The following is a 23,642-nucleotide window of genomic DNA, read 5'->3' as shown; positions in this document are numbered from 1 at the left end:
AGAAAATCTAGAATCTGAGGGTACAAAAAAAATAAAAAATAAATACTGAGAAAATCGCCTTTAAAGTTGTCCAAATGAAGTCCTTAGCAATGCATATTACTCATCCAAAATTAAGTTTTGATATCAAAATATCCTCATGGAACATGATCTTTACTTAATGATTTTTGGCATGAAAGAAAAATCAAATTTTTGACCCATACAATGTATTGTTGGCTATTGCTACAAATATACAGTACCTGCGCTACTTATGACTGGTTTTGTTTACCAGGGTCACAAATGTTTGGGGTTGGTAAGATTTTTTTAAGACACTTCTATTCAGTAAAGATACAAAAAAAATTATTAAGAGTTACATTAAAAACCTTTACAATGTCAAAGATTTAATTTTTCAAATAAATTTTGTTCTTCTGAACTTCATATTCATCAAAGAATCCTGAAAAAAATGTTTTTTGAGTAACAAATCGACATATTAGTATGATTTCTTAAGGATCATGTGACACTGAAGACCTTAAATCTTAAAAAGTCCTTGAATGCTTTCATTTGGGTCTTATATCAGCAAATATACAGTTATTTGCATGTCATTAATTAATAAGCATATCATATTATTAATTAAATATAATATATTATTTAATATACATTAATTTTTAATTTGTGATTCCATTGAAAGCCCTAACAAACATGTATAAAAATTTGCTCATTAAAGGATTCACCAACAGAGAATTTCTCATGACATTCATACTACAAAGACAAAGAGATATAATCATGCACATTTGTGCTGTTTGTCTTCTGTCACATTAGGTCACACAAACTGCTGCCGATATGCATTTCATAGTCATTTTTCGATAGCTGGATTTACACTCTTAAGAGTACTTCTCATTCTTCCTGCATCTCTTTCTAGCTCTCTTAAGCTCATCTCACACATAAAACAACCAGATGCAATCAAAACACTCAATTTCATTTTACATCTTCTCTTTTTTTCTCTTTGGAAAGGCCTTTGTTTTCCCATGAGCATGTAGACAAAAGGCACTCCCCGTGACCGATGATAATGGAGCCATCACCGCTCTCAGCCAGGCAGGACCGGCATATTATATTCCATCTCCTAAGCTCCATTTTTCATAGTGTATATGCACTGACTTAGCTGGCTGGAGCCATTGCCATCAATAGTGACCACTGCACTGTATGATCTCCAAAGGGGTCCATTAGTAATGGTGGGCAGGTAAGGATGAGATAAGGATGGTGCGAATTCACTACCTGCAGAAGTTTCCATCTGTTGTTGAGGTGCTCCAGAGCTCTGGCGTTCTCCATGGACAAGTGCACATCAGATATGGCCAGCTGGTGGGCCAGGTCATTTATGTGTTTCATTCCTTCCTTCACCTGGGTCAGCTCTTCTTTAAATAGCTACAACAGAAAGCAAAAAAGAGGCGGATGATCAACACCACATAATCTTTTCACTTCATGCCATGAATAACTTACATGGACTTTCCATCTGATTTCTGGGTGCACTGTGGATTGTTATGTTATATTTATTGAGTGTTACAACTACGTCTGTTCTGATTTAAAGCAATACAAAGTCCTGATATTGACAGGCTGAGGATAGGGTGGATATTTTAATGTTTAAAGAGATTTTTTTAATTTATTCACAGCCTACACTTGTCCATTTTCATTTCATCCACCACCGCTGTTCACTTCCTTCCACACACTTACACTGAGGTGCCACACTGGGCATGGGTGCAAGAGAGACCCAATCTGTCGATGGCGGAGAGTGAAACTGCACCAAATGTGTGTATGTGTAAGTGTGAAAAGACTCAATGTGTGTGACAGCAAACTGGTCGCAAGAGTTAAAAAAAAAAATGATTATTTAAAAATTTTTATTTTTTTTTTTTTTTTCAGGAATAAATATAAAGAACCCCACTGTATGCATGGGGCCCCGGGCAAGAGGTAACTGTAGAAGTAGTAGGACAGCAGGAGCCTTGATCTTATGGCCTGTTCATACACTTGACATGCAGCCAGGAAAACGAATGAGAAACTGTAAGTCTGCAAGACCTGCCATGTGCTTGCCGGTTTTGACAGCAGGGGAAACATTGATAAATGCTCCACCTCCTGTCAGAGCGTAACACGGTTATGTCAGTTCACGGAGTCCGGCTTCAGCCTGAATTAAAAACTCAACATATTGCATCAGGGTACAGCTCTAGGCAGAAAAACTTGTTAATTATTTAATTACACAATTACACATGTACTGTACTGTGCTGTGCTATTCACAAAAAAAGTACATTACATCACAAAAACATGTTTACATTAATAAATAAAAAGATAATTTCCACACATAAGAAAGCCTTTTGAGATCCGGATGGCAGAATAGAAACTGACTCACTGATGCACAAGGTATTACTGTAAATAGATACCTACACTGTTCCATATCTATAATAACTCTGCTTATCTCCACGGAAACAACCATGATCATATCGTCAATAAAAAGACCTCCTACTGCACAGCTGTAGGAGTCTGGATCTGTACATCATAGCTAGTAGATTATGAGGGGAAACATTAGGGAGATACGTTTCGGAATAGCATGGTAGATTACAGGATAACATATTCAGATGCCTCATCTTTTAGTCCTTTTATTGTTGTGACAATAATCTCTCTGTTTTATCATAGTCAAATGACTGAGTGCAGTATCTTAAGGGCAAAACTGATAGCAGCATACAGAAATATAAAAACATAAAAACAAAATAATAAATAAAATAACATTTTAAAAATAAAAGTGTAATGAAAAAGAGTGAACAAAAACCTTTCAAAATTGAAAAAATACACCCCCCCCCCCCTCCAAAAAAAATAAAATAAAATAAAAACAACAATCTATTTGATTCAAACACATTCACATCAGTAGCAAAACACATCACACATTCACAGTAAATCTAATTTTGAGTCTAAAAAAAAATCACTTGCTTAAACCCTACAGCGAAGTGAAGTGAGAGAAAAAGTAAAAGACCTTCTATGCCATTAAAGAACTGTGCCCTGTGGAGAGTCTCATTACAATCTGGCTGAAAATCTTAGAATTAGTAACTGAGCAAGCTGTGAGGTCCACTAACAAATGAAAAAATATCTAAAGTCCATCAGAATGCCTCACATAATACATCAACATCTGGCCATAAAAATACATTTATAAAAATAAAAATGCACACTGAACCTCTTCATCCTTATCTATTTAAACAGCACATCTAAAAGTAAATTGGGTATGGATCGCAGGGTCTCAGCAGCCACCCATACAAAAGTCAAAATCACGTTTTACTTCTTAAATATCCCTTCCAATGCAAGATGTAATACTGCACTTTGGGGTATTTTATAAAATTTTAATCACTACTACCAAAATAGATCTAATTCAATCAATAGTTGTTACAACAACAATACTGTTGCAATGATATCTGTTTGTAACTATACAACTGGTATGTGCACTATGATTTAACGTCACATACTGTTGTGTAAACTCTAATGCACCCTGATCCATCCTGAAAGCCCGGCTACTCACATCAATCAACCATTGTGCCTATATTATGTTGAAATTTGACGGTTTTGTGCAGCTTAAAAAAAAATAAAAAATAAATAAATAAAATAATTGGTACACATACATGCAGGTGACTTTACAGAACCTCCTGTCACGCAGTGACACAGATCATATGAATCATGGCAAGCATGACTAAAATAACCCTGACAATTCTACTCAAACCATCACATATGCAGGGAGACTCAGATATATCTGGAAGCTGACATATTTTTTGGCTCTGTTATGCTTTGTGCATGCAGTAACACGCTGAAGTAGTAACTGATGTATGTAGTTACCAAATCAGACACCATTCCCTTTCAAATCCAATCACAAAAGTGTAAACAGCCATTTGACTGCATTAATCACTTGTGATCAGGTCACCGAAGGCGTATTACCTTGGTAGCGTCTATATGGTCCTGCAGCGAATCAATAAACAGGTCTCCCACAGGCTCCCAGGCGTCCCTTACTCCCTCCGCCTGCTCCAGAGCCACAGCCAGCTCCTCCATGGCAGCCTGGATCTGCAGCAGCCTCTCCAGGGTTCGCTCCATGTGCCGGTGTCGGTCTACACAGCGCGCCGTCAACTTCTCCCACAGGTCACTGGCCACGTTGGCCTGCTTCCATACGGAGCGACTTACATTCATCATTCGCCGACGAGGAGACACTTCTATGACGGAGAGGAGGGGAAGAATAGGGAGAACAGAGAGGCTATGAGCTAACAGAGTGAAAACAACAGCCCTGATCTCTCCATTATTAATTGCTCCATATGACACAGACACACTCATGATGACATGTGGATGCAGAATTGGGTTTATGGCCTACATGTGAGGAGGCAAATTCTCATCAGGCATTGTAATTTCTATGCACCTGTGCCGGGTTAATGTGGGTTGTAATACGGACTTAATAGACCTGCCTGTCGATGGCTAGGTATCCATTCGCATATTTTTATGCAATTTTGGGATATTGCATTAAAAAAGGTGAAGCGAAACACCAAGATGCAAATAAACTTTTTAAAAACATGCTGTTTTTTCATAAGAATATTGCAAAAAAAAGTATTTTGTCTAATCTTCCAGTTAAAATATTTTAAAATAAATTTACTTGTGAGGTGTTACTGCGTGAAGAAATGACCTACGATTTTTTTCACCTGTTTTAAGTATAAATAAGCTAAAAACAGGATTTTTAAAGTTTAAAATAAGAAAAGACACATTCAAGATGAACAAAGACAACAAAACTTAATATCTAATGTAGTGTTGCTTATTGAGTTATTTCATTTTGTTTTAAGAAATTGTATATTTTTCACTGAATAATGATCCTGAAAAAGACAAATGAAAATGTATTAATTAAAACAAATCTAAATTCATTAAAGAATTTTTTGTTTTGTTTTTTTGGCAATATACTATTACCCTCTAGAACTGTCTGACATGCTTTTGCCCAGGCATAAGGCATCTGTTGCCAATCACAAGCACTTATTTGGAAATTGTTTTAGCAGGATTCTTATTTTTCCCCACGAATCAAGCTTTAATGAAAAACTTATCTGAATAGAAACATTGCTAGTGGCAATCACATAATGTTACGAAGGGAAACCTCCTTGATTTTGATACAATCACCTTAGCCCTTAATATCATGTGACTAATTATTCTGGAGCCACAGGACCTCAATGTCATGACCATTAGTTAAATGTTTTAAAACTAGGGAACAAACCTTTGCCATCAGGCAATGTCTCCTCAGGCTCCTGGAATGGGTGTTGTGCCAGGAAGGTCTGAGCTGATTCCAACACCGAGTAGATGTAGGGCCCTCTGGATTTGACATCTTCCATGAAAGCCTGCACACAACAACATATGTTTACGAGTGTGTCATGCAGACATGATCAAACATCACAGCAGATGCATAAACATGAAAGCAGCCTCACTGACACACAGACACGGTATTGGAGCCCCACAACATCCATCAAGCTCTAAGGGTGTCAATCTACTGAACTAAATCCAGTTTTCCAGCTTTACCTGGCTAGATATTGACAGATTACCATAAAAATTTCATTTCTGGCATTCATACCTCATGTTGTTCCAAACCTGTATGAATTTCTTTCTTCTGTCGTTACAAAAAGATATTAACTGTTTCTGTCCATACAATGGAAATCAATGGGGTCCAAAACTTCAATGAGATATCATCTTCCATATTCCACAAAAGTCAGAAAATCATACAGGTTTGGAACGGCATGGTTGAGTAAATTACATCAGAATCCCTTTAAGGCTCTTCTAAATACCCGTTAGACCCAAATTGATTTCCAACAGAAATCAATATACAGAAATGCTGCTCTAACCAAGCCTGAACTATGATGTATATCAATCATGGAGTAAATTCCCTACTTCTAGGCACCACCTACAGTTTTTTCACTAATCCCTAATAGTTACTAAGGCGACAGCTTCATTCATTCATCGTGCCATTTTAAATCTCATAGAATTATTACCCCCTCTTTTTAAAGTCTTTTATTTGGATGATCCAACAGTTCAATCCTCTTATAGCATAAGGAGATTACTATTTATTTTATCTCCCATATTACCCAAAGGGAATACTCAGTGTTACATTCTTATGCCGATTATGGATATTACAAACATAGCTGTGCAACCGCATCTGGAGTCACTCTAGTAACACGTACCATGTCCTTGAAACCTCTACCCACCCATTTGCAAATTGAATTATCAACCAAAAAAGTGTAAACTGAAATCAAACATTCAAAAGCGGAAATGTACTGCCGGGCTCCTGGAATCAAGAGGTCTCCTGAGGGGTCTTCGTGGAAAGCATACCCTCTTGCCCATGCCTTGCTATTTCCTGAAATAACCGAGGCCTGAAAATATTTTCATTCCACTCACTGTGAAACTTTAATAGCAGCTAAACTTCATACTCAAGAGGTCCGCCTTTGTTGGCTGTTCTGTTGGATCTGTTGGCTGAGCGAACAAAAATAAAGACTTAAGATCACTCATGTATTAATTATACATTTGTAGGAAAAGCCTCAAGAAATGGTTGTTTCTGTCTGGTGATGTCTCTGTTGTTTCTTCAACTAAGTACTCTTAAGTAATGATGGTATATACTTTAGGTTCAAAGACTCAAGGGAAACGATTACAATTTCAGTCTTTACTAGTATTAGGGCAAGCTTTAGTATACACACAGTTTTTAAAGCAAACCCAATCTATTAAAATCTGTCAACAACCTCAGAAAAATTAGCACAGGGGAAGAAAAAAAAAAGAGTATGATATTAAAACAGAGAGGAAGAAATCCACTTATGATCAATAATTTAAATTTCTTAAAACGCTGTAATTCTCCGCAGAGCAGCATATGGGATTTTGCTCTCTGCTTTGTCGGAAAAGTTTTAGGGCGATGTGGCACATTGGGAACACGAACATCGTACATTGCAGCAGTGAACTGGAGGGAAAGAGAACAGTATGTGACAGATGAAATGATAGTACAAGGATAGGAATGCATGCACGTGCATATGTACATCTACATACTACATAAGGAGCAAAAAGTGAGCAATGAAGGAGAAATAAGTGACAGCCAAGAAACGGACAGTGAGATACAGGTCTGTTAATTTGGAGGCTGATTTCACAACGTGTCAGTCACAGAAAGAAAGAGCTTGCTATCTCTCTCACTTTCTCACTCTCTCGCTCAATCTTTTCTCTCAGTACCCCTCTTTTTCCTGCTTTATTCAGCTGACAGCACTGGAAATTGGTGCTAAGATGGAAGCAGTATCCTGCAGTAGTACAGGGCCAATTACAAGGTGTGTGTTTACCTGGGAGAGTGAGTTTGTGTTTGTGTATTGGGGAAAAACATGTTTGAATGCAGAACATAATGTGTAGGCACAGGAGAGTGGTAAATATTTAATGGGATGGTTCACCTAAAAATTAAAATAAATCTGTCATCATTTACTCACCCTTATGTCTTTCCAAACCCGTATGACACAAAAATCTGATATCCACCCCAGCTCTGCTAGGTTCATGTGAGTTTGTGAGAGAAGTGTGATGTGTGATCCGTGAATGAATCATTGCTTTAACTTGTTCATTGTTTCTGCTTTAATAAATACTTAATGTTAACTACCCACATGATTTGTATAATCTTAAAACTGTACATTTCTGCAATATGGATATATTTCACCTGTGGTAAATGATTACTCTTAACGGGACAGTTCACCCAAAAAAAAAATTCAAACAGACTATTTTAATGATGTCCTTAGTACCTTTCTGGGCTTTGAACATGGTAGCTGCATTGCTGCCTAGGCAAGGTCAGAAAGCAAAAATATCTTAATATGTGTTCCAAACAAAGGTCTTATGGGTTTGGAACGACATGAGGGTGAGTAATTAATAACAGATTTTTATTTATTTATTATTATTATTATTATTATTATTTAAATTTAATTGTAATGTAGAAACATCCATCTCTATAAAGTTTGTTTCTTTACAAAATTTTGCACACAAAAAAAAATCACTATAATATCTATAATTCTTTCCTAGTGCTTTTGTGTCTATTCTTTGAAGCTACCATACCCACTAATTTGTGCATTGTAGTCTTCCAAATTTCCCCATATGTCTTCCAGTGTCAGAAAGAATGTTTACAAGATTACAAGTTTACAAGATATACAAGATTAGAACGACTTGAGAAAAAGTCTTTTTAGGTGAACTATCCCTAAATTGGAGAGAAAAAAGTGTAAACATAAAAGGTGCATCTTAAGCCATTTATTGTGCATGGATCAGTTGGTGCCACTATTCTCTTTGTTCTATTTTCAGTGATCTAGCAAGCCTCTTTGTGGTTTATGAACAGACGGGGGGTTCAGATTTCCAATTAACATGTTTCTTTCAGGTCTACTTTTGCATCTTAATAATGAATTCAGAGGCTTTTTATTAGCTTACAGGTGGGTGGGCTCGAATCTTTAATGTCATTCTGTCTGAACTCCTGCTGCCATATTGCAGTCTTAAATATTGAATTGATTCTGTTATGTTGATAGATGACAAGATTAACCGTGTTCAGGAGCAAAGTCAGCAAGAGAAAAGATATGCTAATGTGAGGAAAGACAGCATGAGGAAGTGTGCATGTGTGTTAAGCCAACCTGGTGGAACTCCCGCTGGTGCTGCACCGCTCCCACATCACCACCTATGGGCAGCTGCTCGGACAGCTCCTCGTCTTTAGCTGTCAGCCATTCGATGATCTCCTGCAGGGACAGCTGGAGCTTCCCGCTGTTGTCCGAAAAGGCCTCCAGCCGTACCCTGCCAACACAGCAAACGACAGCCCGCCACAGGGCACGGACCCATGGTCAAAACGTAGACAGCACTGAGATCACAGCACTGAAAACCGTCCAAATCTAGAGTCTCAGGACATACTGTTACGAAACCTTGTGACCATTTCTGTTTTATTATTTTTGAGGGTTTTGCAATGTTATTCTCTGGTGTACAGCATATGTTTTCGATGTTCCACAGGACTCCTATATACAGTGTTAATACATTCAAATTTAACATATAATGTGTATTAAAATATTTATTTAAAAAACTATAGTTATAAAGTAATATAAGTAAATAATATATAACATTAAAATATTGTTTTGGTTGGTTGGTTCCAGCAGGGGTTAACTGAACCATGCTAACTAACCTACATGCACTTATACTTAGCTTCAACCTGCCTCCATCTCCTACCTAGGCACGTCAAAAGAAGAGTTATGCATACCGAAGAGCATAACACATCTCCATGACATCCCAGCATGTAATGAAACAGGAAAGCACGTCTCAACCCATTGCCCTGCTTTTACACATGGGATGAAATCTTATCTGTTTGCAGAAATCACATTTTCACAAGGCGATAAATAAAATATAAAGCCAGCCATTTAACCACCTGCCCACATAGACTGGAATTGTTTTAGAGACAGGCTAGTCCTGTCAGCATCCCACCTGATGCTGCATAGAGGATTAAGAAAGAAGAACCTTGTGTTGCAATAACCCCCAGTGTCCCAGCATGCAGCAGACACTCACACTTGCATTATTTTTAGACCATTATATGGCTCTCAAGAGCACTGCCAAAGCCCAGGGAATTCAGAAAAGAAATAACTAAGACAAAGGGATTAGGCGTGACATTTTTTGTTAGGGAAAAAAATAAATCTTAAAAAAATACATTGTTTGCATGACTACTGAATCGCCACGTGACATTGTAAATAAATAACCAATGCATTGAAAAGCTAATGCTAATGCAGCGAGGGCCGCATTAAGTCAAGGGTGAAATACATACCATTTGGCTCCAGGCCATTCAGGTTGGTCGCAAGATGGTTGTGCGATTTTACAAGACAACTGTAGGACATTCACCTATTTGTGTCACTATTGTTTTTTTGTGTTTGAGACCATGAATTCATTTCCTTCTCGCAGTATTTGCTGCATTCTGTCTACCTTCCATTTTAACAAGATGCTCAGCGTCTGCTGATAAAAAAGCGGCCTCACAGCATGATGCTGCTTCACTGTAGGTATGGTGTTTTTTTGAGGTGTGGGCAGTGTTAGATTTGCAGCACACATACAGCTTTGAATTCTAGATAAAAAGCTATATTTTTGGCTCATCTCAGCAATATTTCCTGGGTCACTATTATGTTTTTTTGGCTCCAGGTGTGCTTTGCATGAGTCTTATTGGGCTCCTTTTGTGCCATTCTCCCAAACAGGTTATAAGCTGGGTTTCCATTCGCATATTTTTATGCTAATTTTGGAATAACACATAAAAATGTGTTAAAGAATCTTGCCATATGGTAAAAGGATATGTGCATAAAACTATCCTTGATCCACATGAAAAAAGTCATGTTTTCTCATTTGAATAATCTGCACAAACAAATTTACACAACAGTGATGATTTTGTTCTAGTGAATAAGTGGGATGGAAACAGCTTAATTTGCAAATTGGTTTTGTGATATATATATATTTTGATTATATATATATATACAGTGTTTTTTTTTTTTTTGTTTTTTTTTTATCCGCAATTAGGATGGAACTTGTATGAATGGTTCTCATCCAGAAGAACCTACAAATTTCTAAGAGGACTGCATAATGATATTGTGATAAAAAAAAAAAAAATCATCATATTAACTTTTTTTTTAAACGTTGTTGTGTAATATATGTGGTTTTTTATTTTTCATATATATGAGATATCTGTTTTTCTGGGATTTATTAAAAAAAAAATGAGTAAAAAAGGTTGAGAATCATTGCCTCGTATGTGCAGCTTGTAAGGTCCATAGCTACTGAGGTCTAAAGGAAATAATCAAAGATTTGGGCATGGTGTAGCCTAAGGATTTGGACCAGTACCCAAAAAGCTGCAGGTACAAACTCCAACAATCCTGAAATCTGTGAGCTGTCATCATTGTGCTCAGACAGACCCCAGGTTGCACCAGCATGACTGTCCGTGTAATATGGAGCCCTTTGGATAAAAGCGTCTGTTAAATGACAAAGCAAAAAGACAGATTGCTGATTGTTGGCCTCAGTGTATTTACTCACAAATTGACCTCTGGATCACACAGATTGTTTTGAGGGATGACTTTTTTCAGCAGGGCTAGTTAGATGTAGCCTCCACTTAGTGATAATTGAAGTGACAGTGTCCACCGGGACATGCAAACACTAATGTGCTTGTTATTTTTAATCATTGGCAGATAGAGGCCAATTGTCAGGCAACCATGTGCTCATTAGGACAACACAGCAAGATATAGAAAACTCATGCAAAGATATTTTCAATTTAGTTTCAAGAATATTTTCCAGCAAAACAATGCCACCAAAGCCATCAAAACATGTAGTTTCAGTGCTTTGAAATTATGTTCTCAGTAGAAATAAAAGAAATTATTATATACTACATAATTAGAGAGCAAGAGGATGTACGATGAAAAAAGAGAAGCCAAATAGGAGACCTGCTTCACCTGTTCGGACCGCTATTGTACTGAAGGAGGGTAGGCACAGCACTCTCTATAATGATGTGTTATTAGATTCAATAAAGGCAGCCAGGCTGCAGACATTTCATTAGAGAGCCTGTGTGTTCTATAGTTGCCTAAAGGCTCCTTCATCATACAGACACAAACACAAACCAGCACACAAACCTCCTCCAATGGTACGTAGCACACATACGCACACACACACACACACACACACACACATACACAAAAGAATAGAACCCGAGGAAAATGCTACTCACCCAGCTGCTGCTATCAAAGGGTCACAGCTACAGTAAGCTGTAGATTTTTGTTCTATTCACATCAAAGATCAAATGAAGCTCCCGTCTGTGTGAGCTTAATGAGTTCATATAGCATTTCTACTCAGCGGTGATGGGTTGAACTTGCTTAGAAACGGAAAGGAGGAGTTCTTGAAAAGGCCTATTGTCACACAGCTAGCCTTCAGCTATAACCGGCACACACTGCTTTTGATTCTCTATTACAGGCACGTGTGTGCTTGTTGTAGCTTTGTACTGTAAATTGAAGTGTGTTACAGGTAAGTGTGTATCAAGCACTGGTATAAAAAGTCAACGAACAATGTTAATAGGGCCATTATTGCTAGCAATGCCAAGAGTTTATTTATCCATGAATGCAAGTGCTATTGAATACATTGGGGTCTAAACTACATAAATTTGTGACACTGATCATGTGAACTCTTTCTACAGACTACAGACAGTGAGATGTTCAGTTCAGTTTTTACAAAAGTTGTGGAGTTCATGCAGGTGGTTCATGCTGCTGTGATTAAAAAACAGAGATAAACCAAATAGAGAATCTAAGATTCATGCTGAGCTGTTAATTATATTTTTCACTCAAACTGTAAAGCGGATAGTACCATAATTTGTGATGATTTTAATTAAATTTAAAAAAGAGAAAGAATAGAACCATATTATGAAAGATTGTTTCCACCAAATAAAAAAGAAAAATGACATAAAAGAAAAAAAGTTTAAAATAAGAAAATCACACTGTAAAATATGAAGTCACAACTGTAAGACACTCACAATGTGAGATTGTGATTGGTAAGGTCGGTATTTAAAATGTTTTTAAAGTGTTTTCTTATGCTGATCAGAACACAGTAATATTGTGACATTACAATTTAAAATAACTTTTTATTTTATCATTGCTACCTAAAATTTTTGTGGAAAACATGATTTCTTTTTTCTTTTTCTTTTTTTTTTGGATAATCTGATCTGGTTTCTCTCTCAATAAAGTTATTCATCAAAAATCAGCATTTATTTGAAATAGTAAGGATATCTGCAATGCCTCGACAAATTTGACTAATTCAGAGCAGTTCCTGCATCCAGCGCTGTGAGTACATGGGACACATCTGCTCTTTTATGCTCAATAGGGTATGATCTGTCCTGTACAGTCAAGCCCCTGCACTACTAATTCACTGATCCACAGCAAGACTGCAACACCTGACATCTGTGCTATCTTTGAGCATTGCATAGCATCTCTCTGCCTCGCTTGCCATCACAGATATAGTACATTACAACCAGTAACCCATCCTGCACAGACCGCTGGGTTTCTGCAGCCCTTCTGAATCCTTAGACTTAAACCATCGATCATTTCATCTCTCTCTAAGGCTTTATGGGGATTCCTCCAAAAGCCACAAAATCAAACAATGCCTCTGCTGGACAAGCATCCAAATCCTGTGGTCCTTTTTACAGAGGAATAGAAACAAATAAAACTCAGTGGAATCAGGGAAGGGCAGCATTATAGACCTCCTCGCTTGGTTCCAGGTAGCAATCTCAGGTTAACAAATGGAGATTAATGGAGGGCTTTTAATGGATTGGATTGTAGCGCTGAGATGGCACATGTTGGAGGCATCTGGATTGGTTCTGTTGCAGGAGCTGGATGGCAAGTTAGTGTGGGCTGGCTGTGACTGCTAGTGAGCGTGGAAGCAAACTGGTGACAGCTGTGCACAGTGCTCCGGCAGTCTTGTAACGTTGCTTGTTCGATATGAACCATCAGGCATGATGGCTAGCGTAGGGTATAGTAATCAATACCAGTGGCCAATGAGGAGCTACTTTTACAATGCTCACACATGGCAGGGACAAAGCAAGCCATTTTTTGAGGACCATTCATGCCTTTTCAGAGCCATCTGTTCTAAATGACTTTTACATTTATCTATTTAGCAGACATTTTAACCATGGAGACTTACAAATGAGAGCAACATAGGCAGATTGAGGTGATTGTGTCCTAATCAATTTACAGTAGATTTAACCCAAGTTCATAGATTCAAAACAAGATTTCAATAGTATTTCAAGGTGTTTTTAGTGTAAAAAATGGTTTGAGCACATATTTTCTTACATTTGCACAGATACTTTAGGTATTGAGTAGGATAAGGGATGTAGAATATGGTCATGCAGAATATGTGCTTTATAAGTACTAATAGACAGCTAATATGTTAGTAATATACATGCTACTGTATAAGCAACTAGTGAGATATAGTGAGAATTGGTCCCTATACTAAAGTGCTACCAGATATATTTAGATATGTATGTTACAATTCTTATTAGGCTCACAGAAAATGTAATTAATTGCATTTATTCAATAAGATTAATTCAATATGCCATCATTGTCTTCAATCCCATCACATTTATTTACCTAATTTGACCATAATGGATTCAATCTGTTCTGTGCGATTTCTGCTGCTATATTCAATTAGTTTCGATGAATTCCATCACTCAATCCAAACCTTAATTGTTTAATTATTTATATATTATTATATTCATTTAATGTATATAATACAAAAATATATGCAAATATGAATAATACAAAATATTTAAAAAAATTCTAAAGCTGTCCATATGAATTTATATTTACACTTTGAATGCTGTCACTAAGTCCATTTGTAACCAAAAGTACAAATATGTATGTCTAAGTGTTACATACACATTAAGGCTGCACAACACTAAAAATTCAAAATTATCACAATATAGCATATGTACAAATTGCAATATGTAAATAGCAATCACTAGCGATGACTAAATTAATTTTAATACTTACCAAAAATTAATTGGTGTGTGTGTGTGTGTGTGTGTGTGTGTGTGTGTGCGTGTGTGTGTGTGTGTGTGTGTGTGTGTGTGTGTGTGTGTGTGTGTGTGTGTGTGTGTGTTTGTGTGTTTGTGTGTGTGTTTGTGTGTGTGTTTGTGTGTGTGTGTGTGTGTCCACTGATGACATATACAAGATGATCAACAAGACGGTCTCATAGCAAAGTAGTCTGATACATAAAATGCAAACCTAGAGACAGTAACCTGTCTCAATCTTACAGATTAAAGCAAAATAAGAACAGATAAAACTCATTAGTTCTTCGGTCATGTTGCATGATAACCATCAGTGAGGGGGTGCTTCACGGATCAGCAAATAACTAAATGCTAAAGATAAGTGTGAGGTGTCTGGTTATATCCTTTCTCTTTCATTTGTGTTTCCATTTCAGAATCATCGCCTAAGGCTCTGGGTCTCTTTGAGGCCTGTCCTTTCAGTGACACAAGCCTTGAAATGTAACACTGAATGAAAAAGAGAGGTGGGAGATTTGTCTGCGAGCACAGATCCTCAGCCACAATGAAGCCACTGGCTAAAAAAGGTGATGGTGCCATGGGAGAAATGAGCCTTACAATTCAGCATCGCCTGTCTCGCCTCTTTCATTACCCTACATTCTGTTTATAAGACACAGTTAAGCAAACACAATGGGCCGTTGCACAGGCCCTCGCATGCATACAGATACCGCACCTGTAATATCAGCCGGTTCCATATATATATTATTGTGTATGCATAAACCCTCCATTGGAATGCGCCATTGGAATATTTCATGTGAGCATTGAGATGCAAAAAGGAATACATTTCCTGCAAGAGAGCTTTAGATATGCATCCCGCATAGACGCTCGTGTATTCATATATTCACTTACATCCAATAAAGCCCAGGTTAAAGCATAAATTATCCGTGAGAGACATGTGTACAGAAGTTTTAGGGCCAGATCATGGGCAGGTCTCAGGTGGGACTAAACAGATATTTGACTTTAACAAGGTTTGTCAGGAAAGCCACAAGTCTGAGTTACCTCACTGTATGAGTAAAAGAGAGCTAAACTGAGGGAACATGAGACTGTGTCTGCTGGTCTATCCTTGGCCAACTGTATCATTAAATTCCCTGATACTTGTGCCAAGTTAGGGATGATGAGTGCCGCCTAAGTGCCTGGCAGCATCTCCCAATGAAAATTTGATTCAGTCTTACTACAATTTCTGATTTCTCTAAGGGACCCCATGCTGTTGGTTGTTTATGTCATTGCATGATTATTATTTCCTCAAAGAGTGCTGGAGCAGAGAATGCAACTGTATCAGCAGTGCACTGTGTCTACCCAGCAAAAGAGAGCGATCCGCTCAGCCCCACGCTGATAGATGAGCACGTCGGACAAGCTTTATTTGATTTAATCCCTACAAACACAGCCGGGAAGACTTGTAGTTAATAATTCATGCACTTCGAAATCCCTTTTGACTCGTTCGTTCATTAGGGTGTCTGAATAGTGGGTTTATTTGCAAAGCCTAGCAAGAAACTCGAAATACCACAGCGTACCTCTCACAAAAAAAATTCCTTTTTTGTTGCTCTTCATCTCTGGTCCCATGTCATGATGCAACTGATGTGGGTTCCTTCCTACAGCCATATGAGGACTGAACAACTGTCTGGTACACAAATATGTGCATTTCAGCAAAGTTAGAAAAGGCTGTGTTTACCGATGGCTGCAACACATTTCGAAAGTTCCTCATAATGAGTAGACTATGTCAGAATATGGGCTGAGCTCAAAATAACCCTGCTGAAAAGACCAGCAACAATTTCTGTGCTGGACCAGACTGGTTTTATATAGGATGGAACTGAGAACTGGTTCCATTTTTTATTTTTTTTTTATTCCATCAACCATTCTAGACCATGCAATTTTCTGCCAACGTGGACAAAACAACCCACTAAAATACTGCCATTGATCACAACACTGCTAAGGAATCCACAAATGAAACATAAAATGATCTGTTTAGTCAGATTCACATACAAATGACTCTTGTCATTTCAGATCTTTTCAGTAAATCAAAACTTCATATGACACTCATATGACAATGTGTAGTTAAAAAAAGACAGTTATGAATTTTGTTGTTTTATTAAATAATTCCACTTTTCTATTCACTTAGCATTTTTATTTTTATTTAATATACAAATATTTCATTACATTTATGCAGCCTTTAAAAAGTTTGTAAATGCACTTTTGGAAGAATAGTTTTAAAAGTATTCCTTACTTGTCATATCTATTGCAATTATGTCATCATTTGGTAACAGACTGCAATACAGGAAAAAAAATATTTGTTCCTCAAATGTTTTAAAAGAATTACTAATAAAATCTTTATGGAACCAAAATCATTAAAAGTTTGTCAGAATTGGAAGGAAAAAAAAAAAAAAAAAAAAAAAAAAAAAAAATTTTACATCCCTTCTGGCTGGTGCATCAGCAGGATTATTCTGGTGAAGCTTGCTGACCAAACAGAACCTTGCTGGTAAGCATAATCAGGTCAGAAGCACATCAGCATCCAAAACACAACAAATTGGACACTGGGAAGCTAAGCAAAAAGAAAATATGTATCTCCCTTCTTATCCTAAACAGCCTAAGGCTCCACCACGAGGTACTGTAATAATTTCCAACACATTTAATGAAAAAGGTATTTTTACTTATCATTCTGACCCTTACGTCATTCAAAACCTTCTTTTTTGTGGAAAACAAACAAAATTTTAAGAAATATCTCGAAATAAGAAAGTCAAAGGTTAAATAAAACTTGACTGCCAACATTCTACTAAAGATCTTCTTTTATGTTCCACAGAAGAAATAAAGTTATACAGATCTGGAAAAGCATGAGGGCAAGCACAGGTTTTTGCGAGAATTATCCCTTTAATGGTCAACAGCTGACAAAAGATTCCTGCTGCCAACACATTTAAACATCTACCTTTAATAATTTAAAGAAAACTTAAGTACGTCTTCTTCCAACACAAGCAAAAAGCCTTGACAGAATATTCCATTTCCTCCCCCTTTCGTAGACTGCACTCCGATGCACAAAGTAGATTTAGTACATGTCAAGTTTGACATGACAGTAGGCCCATTAGCAAAAGGGTTTTTAACATTCTAATCTCCGAGCCTAAAACTCAGAGAAAGGACAGCAATTAGCATGCTGTTAGTGCCCAATCAAGCCTTTTTCTGCCTGCTGTTGAAAAGACTGGATGAGGCTTTGAGGATGGCTGAAAGGTCACCATGCTCGCTCCTGCCATTTAGCACTGAGCATGGAAGAGAACAGAACTGAACTGGAATGGGCTTCTTTTTGTTACTTTTAAATTCTGCATGTATACTTCACAAAACTCTGCAACTATGAATATACAGTAAGTGCAATGATATCACCAAATAGTACTAGCTTTAACTTCAAAATACAGCATGATGCAGTCAGTCACAGCAGTTGAGATGTGTTAATTATTTACAGTCTACACAGACAAAGAGATGCTTTGAGCAGATTTAGGGATGTGGGTTTTTAGTCACACCATCAGCACCCACTCGCAGCTGCGCCATCAGAGAGGTGAGAAACATCCAGGCATGTCTGCAATCAAACATTCCCAGCATGCCTCAGTCCACCCATATACCCCCTCAACCACATAGCCCCCCGGTCACAGCACATTCACTGCCGTGTGAGTGGACCCCAATGAAGCCAAACATTCTGATGAGAATGACAAAGACAAGCTCTGTTCTACCCCGCTAGCAAGTCTGTTTGATTTCTTCCTGTCGCAGTGCCTGAGAAAGAAAAAAAACAGCTAAAATTTCAAGTAAATTATTCATGTTGTGTTGCTCTGAAACTCAATCTACAAAAATCAAGCAGTGATTCAACATTAAGCAATAAAACAAATAATGCCAGCTCTACAGTCAACAAAACAGCACAGAGATGAGTGAAAACCTTGACCATAATCCATTAATTTGCCAAAGAAAATATATTTTTTGTTTCCAAACAAAAATCAGACATAATTTAATTCTACTAAAACGCCTGCCATTGCATTTTACAGATGCCAAAGCTGAAAAATCAGGCGATTAGATGGAAGGGACATCTGTCTGTCAAAATACAGCCAGCTGAAAAAGTCAGTCACCACAACGCTGGTGCAATATAATCCCAGAGGGTCTTTTGTAGAAGCCACTTAGTATTCAATCCATTTCCATTACATGTGATGTTGTATTGCTGTAGTCTTCCTTCAGGGCTGGATGATGTCAGAATACTGACAAGAGTACTGCTACTGCTGTCCATCCTGGGATGATCTTATTACCCCGTGCTGCAGGGAAGATGTCTAAACCAATCACGACCTGGTAAATTTGTGCCCAGAGAAAAGTTGGGGTCGAGGCTGTAATTAAGCGGCTAAGTATGTAAACATAGCACACTGCATTACATACGGACATACATGCAAATGGCATGCAAAACAGCCCAAACTCAATCAATGGTTTCATTAGTGCCTCTTAGACTGGGAGAACTGCAATATGTGGATCTCTGACGTGTGCTACTGAGACAAGGTTAAGACACTGAACATAATAGAAGGCTGATATAATAGAAGGATGAACAAAAGATGTGATATACCTGATGTTGTGGGATTTGCGTTTGATCTCGTTCCAGCAGAGATTCATGTCGAGGTCAGGGTGCTTGTTCCTCTGCCCCCTGCACTGGGTGGGCAGCTCTTGCCCCTCAGGATCCACTGCCGACTGGCAGGGTACACAGTGGCATCCCGGCCACGAGGGCCGCCCTGCAGCTGAAACACACACAGTTCAAAATTTAGGGCACTTACACAATCATATGGCAGTGCTTAAGTTAAAATAAGGAGAGAACTTGTGTCTTGAGAACTTGTGTTTTTTTCATTCCACTGTGCACATTTCGCAAATTCAGTTTGTTTTAAAAGATTAGTTAACTTCCAGACTAAAAAAATCTTGATAATTTACTCAACCCCATTTCATCCAAAATGTTCATGTCTTTCTTTATGCACTTGAAAAAAAATAATTTAATGGAAAACATTCCAGGAGCGGACTTTACTGGGAGCCAACAGGTTGAAGGTCCAAATTTCAGTTTCAGTGCAGTTTCAAATAGCTCTACATGATCTCAACTGAGGAATAAGGGTTTTATGTAGTGAAACGATCTGTCATTTTTAAAAATTTCTATAAATTTCTATACTTTTAACCACAAATGCTCATCTAACACTAGCTCGAATTCATGCATTACGTAGTCACGTTGGAAAGGTCACGCGTGATGAAGGTGGAAGTACCGACCCAATGTTTACGAAGCGAACGTGCAAAGCAAGTCAAACGCCCTTTACAAAAAAGGTAAAACAACAATGTTGGATGATTTTGAAGGAGAAAATGAGATGGAGTTTTATACCCTGCCCTACCTTTTTAACTGAAGATTACGTAATCCACGAAGTCACGGATACGCATTACAGAGCTAGTGCAAGACGAGCATTTGTGGTTAAAAAAGTATATAATTTTTTTTTTTTTTTTTTTTAGAAAATTACAGATTGTTTCGCAAGATTAGACACTTAGTCCTCTTTGAAGCTGCATTGAAACTGCAATAGGACCTTCAACCCCTTGGCTCCCATTGAAGTCCACTATATGGAGAAAAATCCTGGAATTTTTTCCTCAAAAACCATAATTTCTTTTCGAATGAAGAAAGAAAGACATGAACATCTGGATGAAATGGTGGTGAGTAAATTATCAGGATTTTTTTATTCTGGAAGTGAACTGATCCTTTAAAGCCCTGTGTCATGCACACGATGCTGCAAAAGATGTGAGCGCAATGGTCAACTGTGCCATTTTACAGCATGTTTAAACAGAAAAACAGTGCAATGGAATACACAAACTTGCTCTGTGTTAACAGCAATTAATTTAAAATCAAGATTCAATGCAGAGGAATGTAAAAACAGAAACTACAGAATTCTGTATGACCTAGGCCTGTAGTTCAGTTCTCAAATTTGATTCGCTGAGCAGTGACACTTTTCTTTGTATGTATAGTTCCAAATTTAGGCTGCCACTCTGTTTGGTGGAGATATTTACTGACTCTTTCTGCAAGTTACTATGACACAGTAGGTGGCGACGAGTTCTTATTATGAGTGAACGGCTGAATCATTTATCCAACTGATTCATTCCAAAACAATGATTCACTCAGGAACGAAACAAGTAATAAGCAAGTCACTGAAACGATTAATTCAAGAACACTGATTTATTCAGGAATGAACCCCACTAGTGAGTATTTGCTTGGTGTTGTTCATTAATTCTGCTGTGGTAGAGCTGTTTTCATTAGTGGAGCAAATTAGATAAAATAACTGTGTGTAAAATGTAAGTTAATTTATATTAACTGCTTGTTTATGGAATTGCTGTAGGCTTATAAAAGTAATATCACGGTCACAATGGTTTTCACATCTGAACCACAGCTCTGATGATATATTGAACAACACCACTATATATTTTTATGTTGCTGCTTAATTATAGCCTGCTTTTTCATCGTATTTTATCAATTACCTTTTTACATATAGAGAGATTAGAAGTACAGGAACAATATAAAGAAGAGAAGATGGCTCATTCAAAAAAAAAGCGGCAGTAGGAATAGAAGGCCCACTTCTCTGTTAAATGAGCTAATTGCCTTTTTTGACATAGTTTTGGAGAATTGTTCTTTCCCAATTAAAGTAGATATGAGCTGTACAGTACTCGAAATGCCTGCTGCCTAGAAATGATCTGCCGGGAGTGTTGCCAAGATGGTCGTTGAGTGAACAACCTTGTGTTAAAGAGACTTTGTTAGAGGTGACACACAATTACAGGGAGAATAAGAGGTGTGTTTTTGGAAGTGACCTGAACCAGATTTGACTTACCCATGAGACCACATCTACAACATACATATTATTATAATCAGCAATGATCCCTCAACTGTAATGATCCTTCAATTACAACAACAATCAAAAAATGAATAAGCACAGGAACAAACAAATTCCCTCAGGATGCACCTCAGCTGATCCCTGAAGCACTCAGCAGATGAATAGAATATGAGTAATGCCTGCGGGTTACATAAGCTCTGTTTCTCTCAGCCAGAGCCAGAGTGGCAGTAATGCTGCTGTTACTTAAAGCATCGCTGGAATTCAGCACACGTCCAGAGCAAAGGGACGGGGACACAATCATTCCAGCAAAAGTCTCATGATTAAGGAGCTTTCCCTCAGTCATGAAACCCCTTGTGTCTCGTTCAGTGCAGCTGTCAAACTGCCTATATGTTCCTCTCTGTGCCTTTCATTAGCCCCAGGGAGGGACTAGCCATAGGGAGCACTGGGACTTTTCCAGATGGAGTTGGTCTGAGGTCTAGCAATGTCAATGTCAAATTTTAGGGATACATGATACATCAGCTATATATGAGCAAGATATTAAATCAGCTATATATAACCATTTTGGTTATTGATCAATATTACAGATTATCAGCAATATTCATTATATGTTGGCTGATATTGTTTTGTATTGTATCTAAATGTGCTTGCCATCTAGTTTCATCATTTGTAATTTCTATCAATTGAGAAAACTTAAAGTTAACATTTAAAAAAAACACTAATAATTTAATACCACTATTAAATGTAATATTTAGAAAATCTCAGAATGAATATAATTTTTTTCATACTCTAAAAGTTGTGATGTCACAAAAGATTTCTATTTTTATTAAATCTGTTCTTTTGAACTTTCTATTCCTCAAAGAATCACAATTACACAAAAAAAATTAAGCAGCACAGCTGTTTTCAACATTGATAATAATAAGTTTTTTGAGCACCAAAGCTGCATTTTAGAATGAATGAATTTTTCTGGAGTAAATGCTGCTAAAAATTCAGCTTTGCCATCAAATAAATAAATTCAATTACAGATTATAGAGCCATGTCTCTGACAGGAGTGCTGACGAACTTTTGTTTGGAAGATCTGTGCACATATAATATTGCACAGTTTATGGTACACATAAACATTGCAGTCAGACTGAATTTATTCCGGTATTTTTGCATTAAATCTGAGCATGTAAACATATCTGTTTAGCTGACAGATATTGCTCGCTTTGACTGTTTGATAGCCTTTCCATTCCATATGTGTGTGTGTGTGTGTGTGTGTGTGTGTGTGCTACTCACCAAGGCTGCATGTATTTATTTGATCAATAGTACAGCAAAACAGCAATAAAACAGTGATATATTAGAATTTAAAATGAAAATAACAGTCTTCAGTGTCAAATCATCTGTCAGAAATGTCTTTACACTACCATTCAAAAGCTTTGTATGATTTTTAATTTAAAAAGATGAAATAAAATGATCAAAAGTGACTGTAAAGGCATTTATAATATTACAGATTTTTATTTCAAATAGATGCTTTTCTTTTGAACTTATTCATCAAAAAATAAAAATAAAAAGTCCACAAAAATATAAAGCAGTTTTCAACTGCTGAACTGGATGTTTTAACTGTTGTCAACACTGAGCGTAAGACATTTTCCTTGAATATTCTTGTGTATTTAAATCATAATTTAACATACATAAACATAAATTACATAATAAATTACACCCAGTACCTAAACAGAACTACTACTACAAATAATGCCTTACTTACTATTAATAAGCAGCAAATTAGGTGTAAATTAGGGAAAAAAGGTTACCAAATTTATAATTATAAATTCTGAAAGAAAAAATCATAAGCATGTGACAGCTTTATGCTAAAATATGTGTGTATGCATGAATAGAGAATGAGGCCCATTATGTCGAAGTTTACAAGGAAACTGTGCTTCTATGATATTGCAGCACAGGCTCAAAATGAATTGACATTTAAGTACTACATTTGAGTTATTTGACAGTGGGATCCCTGGAATAAAACTGCCATGAATACAAAGTCCTCTGATTCTCAAACTGTGCTTCAGATCAGTTCCACATCTGCCTAATGAACAGTGGCTGTCTGTCACCCTGCAAAGAGCTGGAGCTCTAGAGGCCTTTAATAAGGTTAAGGAGGGGTGGTAACATATGTAGGATTCTGATGAGATTAGTCTGTGCTGTGTAAAAACAATGACAGCGCAAAAACATTGCGG

General features: G+C 37.2%; 1 protein-coding gene across 6 annotated transcripts in view; it reads right to left on the bottom strand.

Annotated features, from left to right (window-relative positions):
• Nucleotides 1-23,642, bottom strand: part of LOC109101834 (dystrophin-related protein 2) — a 110,017-nt gene that overhangs the window by 32,622 nt on the left and 53,753 nt on the right. For all 6 annotated transcript variants that reach the window (XM_042738259.1, XM_042738257.1, XM_042738260.1 and 3 more), the window contains 5 exons: nt 19,155-19,323; nt 8,634-8,790; nt 5,237-5,357; nt 3,934-4,202; nt 1,249-1,395 (listed from right to left, as the gene is read on the bottom strand). In XM_042738259.1, coding sequence (XP_042594193.1) covers nt 1,249-1,395; nt 3,934-4,202; nt 5,237-5,357; nt 8,634-8,790; nt 19,155-19,201 — 741 coding nt within the window. In that variant the 5' untranslated portion in view covers nt 19,202-19,323. The remainder of the gene's footprint in view (nt 1-1,248; nt 1,396-3,933; nt 4,203-5,236; nt 5,358-8,633; nt 8,791-19,154; nt 19,324-23,642) is intronic.

The sequence above is a fragment of the Cyprinus carpio genome, chromosome B14 (genome assembly GCF_018340385.1).
Source record: "Cyprinus carpio isolate SPL01 chromosome B14, ASM1834038v1, whole genome shotgun sequence".
NCBI classification, from domain to species: Eukaryota; Metazoa; Chordata; class Actinopteri; order Cypriniformes; family Cyprinidae; genus Cyprinus; species Cyprinus carpio.
This window is presented reverse-complemented; position numbering and strand designations above follow the sequence as displayed.